This window comes from Indicator indicator, chromosome 2 (assembly GCF_027791375.1).
Source record: "Indicator indicator isolate 239-I01 chromosome 2, UM_Iind_1.1, whole genome shotgun sequence".
NCBI lineage: Eukaryota > Metazoa > Chordata > Aves > Piciformes > Indicatoridae > Indicator > Indicator indicator.
In genome coordinates this window covers 45,334,626-45,348,250 of record NC_072011.1, presented here as the reverse complement: position 1 = coordinate 45,348,250, position 13,625 = coordinate 45,334,626, and the positions used below count along the sequence as shown (strand labels likewise).

Genomic DNA, 13,625 nt, shown 5'->3' with positions numbered 1-13,625 from the left:
ACATTCAAAGATTGCTTCAGTTTCAGTACTTTCTAAGACTGTGTTTGCCATTAATAACTTGAACAATGATTACAAGCCAGTATTTACAATGCTGCAAACCTGTTAATAGCAACATACTTTTGAAGAAGTCTAGAATCTAAAAAAGGCTTTGGAAGGTGAAGAATACAGGTGTTTTAGTTTATCCCTATTTTACAGTAAAAATAATGCTTGCTAAAACTTGCTGTAAAGCTCAAGGAATTTATTACATTGTAATTAAATCAAATTTAACAGTCTGCATCTGGTTTTATTTTTTCAACTGAGTGACTAACAATGTCATTTCAACACCTCAAAAATAGTGTTCCTTCTCACAATGTGGAAACATCTTTGTTTTGCTTATACTTTGAAGAGAGCAACTACAGTATTACACATTAGCACTTTTTTTTTTTTAAAGCAGCTAACTGCTTTTTGAAAGCAGTTTTCCAAAGAGTAACAGCTATGTGCAATTGTCCCTAGGAAACTACAAGGGACTACACAAGGGCATAAGCAATTCTTACTGCCAACAGAACTTGCTTCTACATAGGAACATAGGTATATCAACCTACCAGCTGTAAGCTGCCTTTTCTCAACAATTCAATCTAAACTGAAAATTACAACTAAGATAGTGAAGACCTCACTAGTCTGTATCACCCAAGTCAAGGTCATTTGCTTATCTCAGTATCATTCCAGTACACATAGCATACAACTAGATTAAAACACTTACATAAAACGTATACACACAAAGCTTACATACCACAAATTTTCAGAGGGGCCTCTAGTTCCAGAAGAATAGGCTGGCTAAGAAATATTTCCCGTGATTTTATGCACAAGCCCCGAACTTCTGCTTCAGTCATCTGAACAATCTTCCCAGGTCGACATCCTCGTACTGAAATGAGATGTTTAACAATTCAAGGTAACTATCACATAGATACACAGCAGTAAGTGCAGAGGAGCTGCATTTGAAACCTGTATTTGACAAAAAGCCCACAGCACACTCCAAGACACCTACCAAATGTGTTTGAACTTTATATTCAAATTCTAAAATTTCTAATGCTGCAGTGATCTGTGCTTAAAGGTCCATTGCATTTCTGTTAGAACAGGCTCTCAAAACAATTTAAGCTCTGCTTTTGTCCCTATTTGGATAAACAGCAAGTTCAAGAAGCAATTAAACTAGCATTCCCATTATGCTAGAGTATTTACAATAGGGAACAAAATACTGAGAATGAAAATCCTGACAACACTTTCACAATAGCACAAAAAACTTCTTTAGAACTGTTGAGTTCAACAGGGCTAGCTGAATACAAATGAAAAACCACAGGCATAGTTACAGTTTCGGCAGCTGAAAAGTGCCGTATTAGGAATACCACTGAAAAAACCAGCAGTTTGATGAAACCTTCATTCATGCATGCCTGTTTTATATCCAAACAAAGACAGTCTTATCAGAATGAAATTGAATTCCTAAATCAGTAAAATTTGGGTACCCAGACCTCTATTTAGCACCAAGTTTTCACAAGCATTCACATGCCACTGCACTCCAACCAACGTCCTCTAGCAAGTTTATCTGCAGCTGCTTCTGTCCACAAAGATCTGCATGATTCCTCCTGTCAAAGGCTTTAATATGTCTTTAACAAGGCAGCAAAAATAGAACAAACGTACCGGCACTTTGGGTGATCCAGTTCAGTCTTGCATCTCAGCATAAACCAAACTTCAGAGTTCAAACTAATAAACCAGAATATATCAGTGTCTACAACAAGCAACATCCTGTCCTTTTATCTGCTTTAGATGGAAACAACATTAAGCATAACACCACTGTATACAGGAAGAGGTGGTAAGATTCTTTAGCAGGTCAAATCCAAATGCTTTCAAACTCGAATGTAGTAAGACATTACTTAGTAAAAACTTTAAGCTGCAACTTTAGGAAGTCTAAGAAGACAGATCTTGGAACAGAATAGCAAAAACTAGTTCTTCACACAAAGTAATTTTCTGGCTTTCCTGCTTCTCCTCTCCAAAACATAAAAGTAAGCTTGCAATGGGTTTTGTTGGTGGGTTTACTGTTTGGGTTTCTTGTTGATGGTTTCTTTTGTTGTGCTTTGTTTGCTTTAAAGTAATTTAACCATCCTTTTCCTTTTATTTTCACTTAGTTTCTATAAAACATACTTTATGGAGCATTGTTATCCATGTGGTGTAATGGGGATAAAAGGCTACAAGGGGAAACAGTTTGTTCTAGGTCACATAGTACTACAGTCCAAAGTGTTAAAAAGCTTTGATCTGGTTATCACTGCGTACTTCTTCCATGTAACTGTACATCTAACCATGTGCTATTGATTTTAATTTTTAATAAACACCAGAAGCATGAACTGAGGTTAAGAAAGCCACAGGAAGACATGAAAGGTAGAAATGAAGAATGATTTTCTTAAACAGGGAAGAGATGTGAAATTTGATCCTGGGACAGCCACAGTCCAAGTGTCAAAATAGCAGGAGGACTAATCTATCTCCAGTGAGCACACACTGGAAATACTTTGCTCATTAGAATCCTGCAAGAACAAGGCTGGATCAGCACCGGGTGATCTTCACCATATAGTAAGTCGCATTCCTTTTGCTAACTAAGATTTCAACTATACTTGAGAAAGCAAACAGCTTTTCAGTAACACTTCCCTCTTCATGCATTAACACAGCATACATACTAAAACAAAGGCAGACATCAGACACAATCAAGACAACTAGAGAACAATAAATGGCTACAGGCTTCCATTTCATCACATCTCAATGCCTACTAAGTGATGTACTTATAGACAGATCTTCAGCTCCATGGGGATTATTAGCAAAATAATAATAGTAACACATCTTGAGCTTGACAGCTTTGCACAGGACTATCCCTGGTTGCTCCAAAAATCTGCCTTTTCAAATGGTTGTGTTCTAGTAACTTACAATGATCCTTTTCAGAGACAAAATCATTTTGCTAGGCACAATAAACCATTGCTATACATAAGAAAGCTCCCCCTGACAAAGCAGTCTTAATACCACAATGGTTATCACCTTCTTTAAACCTATGGCATTTTAAACCTATGGCTTACAACAAGGTCACTCTGAAGAAGCACACTGCATAACCGGCTTTTCAGTCACATTTTTCCTCTACAAACTGTACATCCTTTTAATCTGTTTTGATAAACAATGAAATTCTGCTCTGTGTTTAACTACTTTCATTATGTTCTGCAACACCAGAATTAAGCCATTTCATGCATATTAAAACCAGAAGTGATGTAACTGTGCTTCTTGCATCCACTCCAGTTTCAGAACTCGAAAACAGGGAAGCCCATATCCATAATTAATGTTACCATACGTAGCACCAGACCAAGCACGGAGTCCAAAACAGACAGAAGCTCAAGGAGGGCACTAAATACATAAAATAACTTTGATCCAATAAGTATCTCTTAGAACATCATCCTTTAGTTCACTCTAAAACTCACACAGAGGTTTAAATTTGGAACAACTGCTTTATAGGATTGAGGCTTTAAGTGCTGCTGGATTTTTGCACTGGAAGATCCAGTGAATGTGCAGCTCCTGACTTCAAACTATGCAAACTGCTACAGTAAGCATATGTCTTGAGTTAGTTCTTTACTCTTTACAATACAGCCTTAAATGTTACAAGCCCATAACAGACAAACCAACAAACAGGGTAGTAAATTACCACACTTTGTACTCTCCAGATAAGAGAAGTTTCTGCAACTATTGCAAGTATGTCACTCTCAGAAGAGATAAAATGCCTAATGATTGCAGGTATTTCCAGCCCTTGGGAAAGGAAAAAATCCAGGCCACCGCATCTTTGCAAAGGCACCCACCACCTAAACAGTCCAGTTCCACACAGCAAACATAAGCTCAGTTACATTTGAAGAAGTACAAGGACTGGGGTTTCTAGAGAATAATCATCAATAATATAACTAAGAGAAAAGAGGTTTTCTCCCACAATTCCCTGATCACCACTAAGGGCACTACATATTGAACAGTGAGAAGCTATTGTCACCCTAGAACCCTCTTCACAGATTGGATTCAAAAAGGCACTGAAAGGTTTGCCAAGCAGTCATCTGGAACAGCTACGCCACAGCTGTGGTACACATACACAGCAAGACTACGCACGTTTCTCACCAGCCTACACTACAACTAGAATTATGTTCAGGTTTCCTTGACTCAGCTGTGCACTGTAGATTGTAAACGAGCATCTGTCAGCACATTTGGTTTTTCAAAAGCAAAATTCCCGAGAATGGATTTAAGAGGAGGCTATGAGAATGTGACCAGTTGTTGTGTAAGTTGTTTTTCAGACTCATTTACAGATCACCATAGCTAGCCATTCTTAAAACATTCAAGTCATAGCTGCACGCATTGTAAAATCTGTAGCTCACAAAAAGCCTTTTGACAGCATTAGGAAACTCATCATTTTTAACGGCTGTCATTTAACTGGAGCAGAAATAGCATTTCATCATTAGATGTAAATGAATTCGCTTTAATCTGAGATGCAGATACTGCAAACAAGCTTTGATTTACATAAAAGTCTTCAGTAGGGACAGCAACTCCTGGTGTAATACATAATCCCATGTGCACAGTGATATGCCAGAACAAGCCTTTGCTGCAAGGAGCTAAAAGCAGAGTGACACTACAGGGCACAAAGAGAATTAAAAGCAAGTATATGCATTGTACTGCCGGGCTAGCATTTTAGCACAACAGATTCTTCAGAAATCCAAAGGTGCTCTAATTGATATTAAAGCAGTCTCTACATCTACACAACCTTTGATAAACAACCTTAGCAACTCTATTAACAGCAGCTAGTAATCCAAGACATGAGCTGCCCAGTGGCAGGAAAGAAAAGCTTCAGTAAAAACAGTATCTTTTTTTTTTTTAATCCCACCAAATTCCTGCCAGTGAGTAGCAGACTATGTAGGGCAATACTGGAGAGGAAGAAAATAAATAGCATTAAGGAATCATTAAATCATTAAGGTTGGAAAAGATCATCAAATCCAGCCATCAACCCAACACCACCATGTCCACTAAACCATGTCCTAAAGCGCCATCTCTACACATTTTTGAATGCCTCCAGGGATGGTGATTACACACACCACTTTCCTTGGTAGCTTGTTACAATGTTCGACCACTGTTTCAGTGGTCAGTAAATACATTTAAGCTGTTGTGTCACACTATTTCTGGTGTGTCTCTCACTCAAATTATGCTGCTCATTTAAGTTTCCTCTCTTACTACATGAGCTGTGGCATGCACCGCTGTCCTAAGCATTTATACTGTATTCTCCAATATCACACAAGCCCTGTGTACGGGACACAACACTCACAATTTTTACACTAAAACTCATACTCCTCCTAAGTCTCAAAAAAAAATTGGGCCAGCACTGTTCAGAAGCAGCTGCCTCCTTTCCTTACAGTCTGCCTTTTTTTTTTTTTTTAAGAATAGGCACTTATGTGGCCACACAGCAAACTGCATCAGTGAAGTGATCTTTTCTTTCTAGTGCAAAGACAACAAAACAAAAATGTAATCTAGCTAGCTGTCCAAACTGACAATGCATCCATTGTGAATTTGGGCTAGAAATAGTTAAGGAATAAGCAGCTGGTTCACAGTGCCTCCAGCCAATCTTATTTCTGAAATTATGGCTTTACAGATCTATTTTGCCAGATTATATCTATAAAAAAATCACCAGGCTGCAAGCATACAATTTTATAAACTGCACACAAGGAATTCCTACAAGCTTACACTCCTGCTCCCCCACCATTCTGTGGAATACGTAATGTTTTGTGATAAGACATTTAACTATTTATTTCTTGTACTTCAAAGTATTTTGGAGTATTTTATGAATCTTGAGCACCCCCTCAATAGTAAGAGAAGGATGAATTTAGGAGCCAAAGGTGGCATTAATTATGACTTCAACAGTCTTCACACTGATTTTGGAAATATGTTCTGAACTTCACTGCTCTCCACATCTAAGTTACTTTTTCCACAGTTTTAAGTCAAGAGTCCTACATTGGACTTTAAAAATGTCCTTCATTTTGGAAAGCAAAACTTCTACTCCCTCAAAATACTTCCTGTTCTTTAAATTGTTCAGCTGTTATCCAAACCCAGCCACTTCCTATCCTACAGTAAAACACTGAGAGTTAAGCCAGCAACACAAGTTTTCAGTTTCAGAACTGCTGCAATAGAACTAAGCTTTGAATAGCTTTGATTCACATATTACACTAGAGGACAACAATCTAAAAGAAGCCCCATCAGAACTTTGCTCAATTCAGTAACAAACATATTGCTAAATATGCAGCTCCTCTGCATGTTGTCTGCAGCAAAGCCCAGTACCTTTCCTAAGGGTCATTACCCAAACTTTCCAGTAACAAGAGATTCATCAGCTTTTTAGCAAGTTTTTCCTAAAGATCTGTGCTTTTATATCCAATTAATCTTAAAACCTTACCGAATTTCCTTTCACTAGATGTTCTTGATATTAAGCATTTTGCTGAAGAACACAGCAGTTGCTTATGAATTCATATTAGTAGGTCTCATTTAACATTAAATGAAAATTCACTGCCAAGTGACTCCCCAAGCCTTTAATTTCTAACCATGAAAATAACCAAGCAATGAAATAGTGCTGTTCTACCTAAACATAAATTTACATTCTTACAATATATAAAAATTAATGCTCATGGAGAATGACCTTCAGTAGAAACTACTACGTAAAGCTGCTTCAGGGGATGCCCAAATATGCCCATGAAACCACACGGTGCTGTCCCTACAACTATCTTCACCCATTATATTTGCTTGTCATGGACCACCTTGCTTTCTTACACAGAAGTTTCATAAAATAACTGATGGCCTCAATAGTTTTGTAGAATGTATAGTTCCAAAAACAGCTGAATTCAAGGTTGAAGGACAAGATGACATTAGTTACTACATTCCGTAAGCTAAATGTGTAACCCTAATGCTTGTTATTGGTCTGCATTTACTGTCTGCTTAATTATACTTGAACCTAGAACTCATGCTCTATTATTAAAAAATGGTTCTGGTTCACTTGGAAGGCTAAGGTAGTATAAAAATCTCATTAAACAAAAAAATTCATTTTCTTTCACTAAGTTTGACTCCTAAAATTTAAGGAAGGCAGAGGCAAATCACAAAGTTTGTTCATAAATCCTGAGAGAATTTACTTAAGTTGTAATATAAAAAACAAGAGTTTAACAACTTTCAGACTTCAACTTCTCAGATTAACTAATATGGTTATGCAGGCTATACAAAATCCTTGTATTAAACTTAGCATTAAAATCATACAAAACACACAGAAGATGGTGCTGTGAAACCACAATGACATAGCCTATGTACTAAAACAAATCATACAACACTATGAGAAGGCAGTAAACAGGCTCATTTCAATGTCCAAATTATGCACTACATAGGTATCATTCTAGAGCCACCTCAGGTTGTAGTTGAATGGATTCCCCTATGCACACCCCCCTACTTCACTGAATACAGCATCTGACCTTACTGAGTAATAACTAAATATAGTATGTTTGACTTCACAGTGATAAACCGTATATTGTATTCTGATTGTGGGTTGTTTTTTTTTCCCCGTTATAAAAAGTTAAATATATACATTTGGTGGTCACTAATGAGCATTTAATTGCAACGATGAAGTATTTTAAATCCCCTCACCTACATTAAATAAAACCAGTGTTTTCTCCTTTTATACTATGACTTAGCTGTACTGTTAGCAAGACACTGGATGACTCAAATGAAAACTGTGCTGCTGGATATCTAAATGAAAGTAACTGAATCATGTAGCCTGCAAGTGACAAAACAGCCAGACAGAATAAAAGAACACCATCACACTCTGCCTGCTGCAGGGTTCTTGGCCTTCAGTGCAATTTTTCAAGCCAACTATCCCATTCGTCATGCACTTATAAAGCTAAAGATCAACTGGCCGATATCTGCACTGCCATACAAATCCAGAAACAAGCATCATTCTTTTCATCCCCTTCTCCCTGTTTAATACCTACCCTCCTAGAAACATATGAGGCCTATTTTCTCTCTAAAAAGTATTTTAAAAATACATCCCTTGCAAGAAGCTCCTTTTTAAGTTCTCCATGTTTATTTTTCTAACAGCATATCACTCAATTTCACACCAAACCAGGTAACAACCCTTGTTTATTCAAGGTTCACATCTATCATTTGCTTATATTGTTCTTCAACAAATCTGCAACAAATTAAGGTCTACTTTTCTTATCTACAACTACCTCTCTTCTTCCGTATCAGTTACAGAGCCTGTGGAACTGCAAACACTACCGTATCACACCACAGCATCAAGCTGGCTGGATATGTTTATTAGTTAAGATCACTAAGCAAACAAACACATTATTGACCAAGGTCAAGCTTAGCTCAACAGCTAGTAAGGAAAATCTCAATTATTTCATAAGCATTTAGAATCCAACTTCCATTTGAAAAATCAAGTAACAGTCAATTTCTATCTTGAGCACAACCTGCAAGATTTCTGAAATTAGAAGAAAATGAAGGTTGCTGCTTTCTTATAAAACATGACATGGTGAGAACACTACGCAACCACCTTTTATTAAGGCAATCATACAGATCACATTCTGAGCTAAAGACTGATCTAAGCATTCTCTACATCTACCCAAAGTTTGACAGCTCTTCTTGGGCATGTATTTCCCAGCTTTCTTGGTGGAACAGTACTATCAGAACTAGTAGCCCTCCTGACGTCACCAAAATTAATTTTGGTTTAGAGCAGATCCACACTGAGTTCCATCAAATTAAATCAAATTGTTATTTTTAAATAGGTTAGCTAGATATTGTCAAGGAGTCTTGCTTAAGGTTAATTTGTACATCTGTATTAATAAACCCTCTCCACAGAAATCCAGCTTGCATTTAAGGCTACTATATATCAGAGTTTCCCCAAGTGCATCCTTTCTTCCATATGGTAAACTGCTTAGTGTTTACCAACATGGATAGCTATATATTTGAAAGGGCATAAAGTCCAGTGCAGCTGGGCTGTCATACATTCAGAAAATTTAAGAGAGAGATACAGCACAGAAACAAGCCCAACATCCAGACAGAAATACAGCTGTCTAGCACCATCCACAGCAGTCTTTACAAGTAAGGGTCACCACCTATTCTGGCATCCTTGCTCTGATATAGAGGAAACTTTTCCACACATCCCCAAAGTTTAAATTTGCTTAGAGTCTGCAAGCCTGGTGTATCCCTTTAGCTCAGCATTGTTGCACACATCTAAAAGCACTAGTGCTCCCTCACTCTTCATGTAAAGAAACAATAATGGAATTTAAATCTAGAGGTAGAATAAATAAGAAAAAGCATTGCTAAATTCAGGCTTCATGCATACAGTATGCACTTCAGTTTTACCTTTCTCCAAACAGAAGTTTTAAGGCATCACTAGCTAGCAACCAAGTACTAGACACAAATCACAAGAAAAGTCAATTCAAAACAAGCTCTCACCATTCCTAAACTCATCACTTAATTCACAAATAAAGAGGATAAGAACTTGATATATGCAAAAGAACATGTAAGTTAAAAGCTAATGTCCTAGAAGACTATCATCACACATTACACTATATAGTACCATTGAGTCTCTCTGAAAATGATCCCCAGTTTAACTCAAGAGAAACAATCTGCCTTTCAGCACTCAGATGATCTCTAAAATAAGTACTTATTCACTACGCATGCATGCGAACATACTGAGGATTGAGATGATATTCTTTAGCAATACTCCCAAGCAGTCTGGATATACGGCTACCTCATACTGATATCTCAGAAAGAAAACAAAAACAACAAAAACAAAGCCAACCAAACAGAAAAAACACCACAAAAAAACATGGGAGGTTAAAGCAATCTAAGTAGGCAATTCCAACCAAAAGGCAGGTTAATGTGTCATATAACCCAAAAGATATGTAGTCTTGAGCAACAAGGGTAAAAACAGTTAAAAGTAACCTAATTCAAGTAAGAGCAAGAACACGATAGCCAATACCACAACCTAGAAACAGGTGTCATCAAGCAGCAATCTAATGACAGCAAGGTATCTGGTATAGGTGATCCTGCTCTGGCAGGCAGCTTGGTCTAGATGATCTCTCACGGTCCCTTCCAGCCCCTAACATTCTGTGATTATGTGAAGTGTCCTGTTGCTGTGACTTCTGATATGTATTTGCTAGCCTTTAAAATCTGCGTGCAGCAGCCATTGAGACAATTGTATACTGCTCTTCATCCTCAAAGTCATCAGTTTCACTTAAAGCATCCAAAAGGTCTAAATATATACTACATGACATTTCATAAAAGTTTCTATTTCAATGCGCATTTTCACCATTCAAAAGCTACTTTTTCTTATCCTGTAAGTCACTATTGAAGTGCAAGTAGTAAGAGTCAAACATTTTGCCTTTAATTGCTTCAGAGATAAGAGTAAACAGACATTTTTCTGCGCAAGCAGCATGGGATTCATACTCACTTTACCAGAATAGGTCAGCTAAGCAATGGCAAGAGCTCCAGAATGTGAGCTGCCAAATGTATAAAAAACAAAGCCTCATTGTGAAACACTACTATTCAAACCACAACTTATAATATTGTATGCTATCAGTACAACAAATAAAAGATGTTAAATGGAAGTAAAAATAATTCATACACAATGCATTTTTTAAACAATCTTGCCTTTTAGATAAAAGATACTGTACAGGGTTTCTAGGTGATGAGCAGAAAACCCCCCATCCCTTTCCCTTAAGAATCTTTCCAATCTCCGCTCAGGAAGAGAAGCAGAGGTGAAAAAGCTTGGTTCAGAAGTTGCACATACATATCCCTAAAGATTAAAGTACTATGGAATATAAAGCACACATTAGGTTGCTCAGACACAAGCTATAAAGTTGCAACTAAAGTATCTATAGAATGTGAAAATGGTATGGAATTTGTATTTTAAAAGTCTTAGTTAAAAAAAGATATGCAAAGTAATATATAAGATAATGGGGAGTTGAACAATCTAACAAGTGGCATACCAAAACCGGCAGAATCCTCTTCTAGCACTCAGGATTAAGGCAACTACACTGAGGAGCAAGAAGTACCTTTCAAATATTTTAAGCGTTCAAAAATTCAGCACCAGATATATACATTCATTTTGATGAAAAAAAAAAATCTGCACTGCAAAGTTAAATGTTTACTAAGTTACTATTTAATTTGTCTTAAAAACCTACCTACTAATCTGAGTTTCAACATCCAGAAAAAGTTTTATCTGTATCAGTGATCAAAGATAAACTTTGACTGATGATACCTGCAGGTTTCTTCATACTATACTATACTACATAACTTCAATCATAAATATAAGCATGATTGCCAAAGCCTTTTACGTATTTTTAAATACTCATCTTAACTTTCACTTCCTAAAAAAACAGATGGCAACTATTAAAAAAAATCCTCAAAGACCTAAAAAACTCTGCTTTGTAGTAATTCAGCTGAAGAAAACTTTCAGACTTACAAACCTTGCTTCACTTACAGAACTGTGCATACTCCAAACATTCCTTTCTGTAAGCCTTCTGCAAAGTGATCCAGTTATCCCAGGAGTATAGCAACCAAGAAAGTTACAAGCGCATACCCGTGCATGTTGTCTCATCTCCAGCATACCAGGTATTTGTTGAATGCGGAATGAAAGATTAATGGGAGAAGAGGCCTTAGGAAGACTAAACGTTATTGAGAAATTAAAATGTTAGCAGTACTCCCTCAGCTTCTCCATGAGCAGGGAATCACTTTTCTCCTTACTTCAAAACGCTCACTATACAAAGTCCTTCAGAGCTCTTATTAGCCATCCACGAGAGCCACTTTCGGAGACTGCACCGTAGGCAGTTAGAGGAATGTCAGCACACTGAATCCTTCTGCCTCCACTGACACGTACGTGCAACTCCATACCTAACGCTGCCGGTACGCGACTTTAAACGCGGACGACTACGACTAACCTAACCGGAGAAAAGGATATGGTCGCCCATAGCTCAGCTAGCGAGGTTCCCCCAGCTCGCCCCTCTGTCAGGCGACTGCAGACGGGTGTAAAAGGGAAGAAGGAAAGGCAGGCGATTTTTTATCTTTATAAGAGAAAGGCAGCCACTTCACCTAGACAGGGACGACGCATCCCCGCGCACACCAGCGCTGACAGGACGCTTAAATGCGCCCCTCCCAAGGACCCCGCAGGACCAGGCCCGGGCCCAGGGCTCGGGGTACCGGCGAGGCGCGCCAAGGCCCCACCCGGCCGCCAGCCCAGGCCCGGCGGCGCAGGGGAGGCACTGCCCCGGCTCCCCCGGCCGCAACGGGGGACAAGCCCGCCCCGCCCGCTTCACCCCAACCCGGCATCAGCCCCAGCTCCCATAGGAAGGTGACGGCACCCTCTCGTCCGTCGCGCTGCGGGCGCGGGGCGGCAGGCAGGCGGGGCTGCTCCGCGCCTCGCTCACCTTCCAGCAGCCGGGTGATGAGGCTGTCCACGTTCAGCTCCCCATCCGCCATTTTGTGGCCACCAGACTCGGTCCCGGGCGGGGAAAGGGCGGGGTAGAGGGCGCTTCACAGAGGAGGAGCTGTGGCTGCAGCTACAGTAGCTCCCCCCACCCCCCTCCAACAGTCCCCTGAGACCGCCCGGCTTATCCCGCGCTGGCAGCCGAAAGCGCCGCAACCGCTCCCTCACTGCTAAATGGGGAGAAGCTGCTTCCCCTCCTCCCTGCACCTCCTCCCCGTCTCAGAAGCCGCCAGCACGCATGCGCCTCCCTAACTCTACCGCCGCGCCCGCCGCCGCAGCTCTCCCGCTCCGTGCTTCAGGCACCGCGCAGGCGCCGAAGGTGCTGGCGGGCTCCGATGCGCATGCGCAAAGCACCACCGGCCTGCCCTGCGTCGTCCTCGGGGGTCTCCTGGTAACCGCCGGGCCGCGCGGTCTGTGGGCCGGGTCGGGCGAGGCAGGGCAGCCGCTGAGCCGCGGGACCGGCAGCAGGGAACTCCATCCCCTTTTCCCCGAGTTGGCCTGCCCTAGCCTACTTTCGGCCCGGCCCCCGGGACTTCTGGGTCCGACTCTGAGTCAGGCCCTTCAGGCCTCCACAGAGCTCAGGGTGAGGAAGCCTTTCCTGGCACGGCACTGTAGCAACCGGCCGGCTGTTTCTAATTTGAGGAGCAGCTCGGTGCACATCACTGTGGATGTGGGGATTCTTAGCACTTCTCATGGTGCCCCACTTTATTCTAGCGTGGTACTGAGGGACGGTGGTAGCTTTGGCTTAGGAGGTTACATTGGCAGTCAAATTGGTGGACAAAAGGCAAAAAAAAATGGGTCCTACTATACTGACCGTGTATATGGGTGCATTTTTCTGATGGAGCTGTGCCTGTGCAAGCTCACAATTTATTTAAAGAAATCTGTTAGAACTGGAATGACAAGTTGAACTCTTTATAGCCCTCTTCTAAGAGTTCTCAGAAAAAGCTCCTTACAAATGTGGTTTATGTTTCATTGCAGCTAGTCGTGCTAAGAGTACTTTTGGTGACTTCTGAAACTTCTAAGATGAGCTCTCTAAAGACATGTTTGCATACTTTTGTCAACAGTTAGTTGCCTTGGACAG

General features: G+C 40.1%; 1 protein-coding gene across 1 annotated transcript in view; it reads right to left on the bottom strand.

Moving 5' to 3' along the window:
* Window positions 1–12,537, bottom strand: part of PPP1CB (protein phosphatase 1 catalytic subunit beta) — a 28,769-nt gene extending 16,232 nt beyond the window's left edge. Inside the window, exons 1-2 of the mRNA XM_054399193.1 lie at window positions 12,486–12,537; window positions 770–901 (exon numbers count right to left, since the gene is read on the bottom strand). Of these exons, the coding sequence (XP_054255168.1) occupies window positions 770–901; window positions 12,486–12,537 (184 nt within the window). The remainder of the gene's footprint in view (window positions 1–769; window positions 902–12,485) is intronic.
* Between the last annotated feature and the right edge of the window lie 1,088 nt (window positions 12,538–13,625).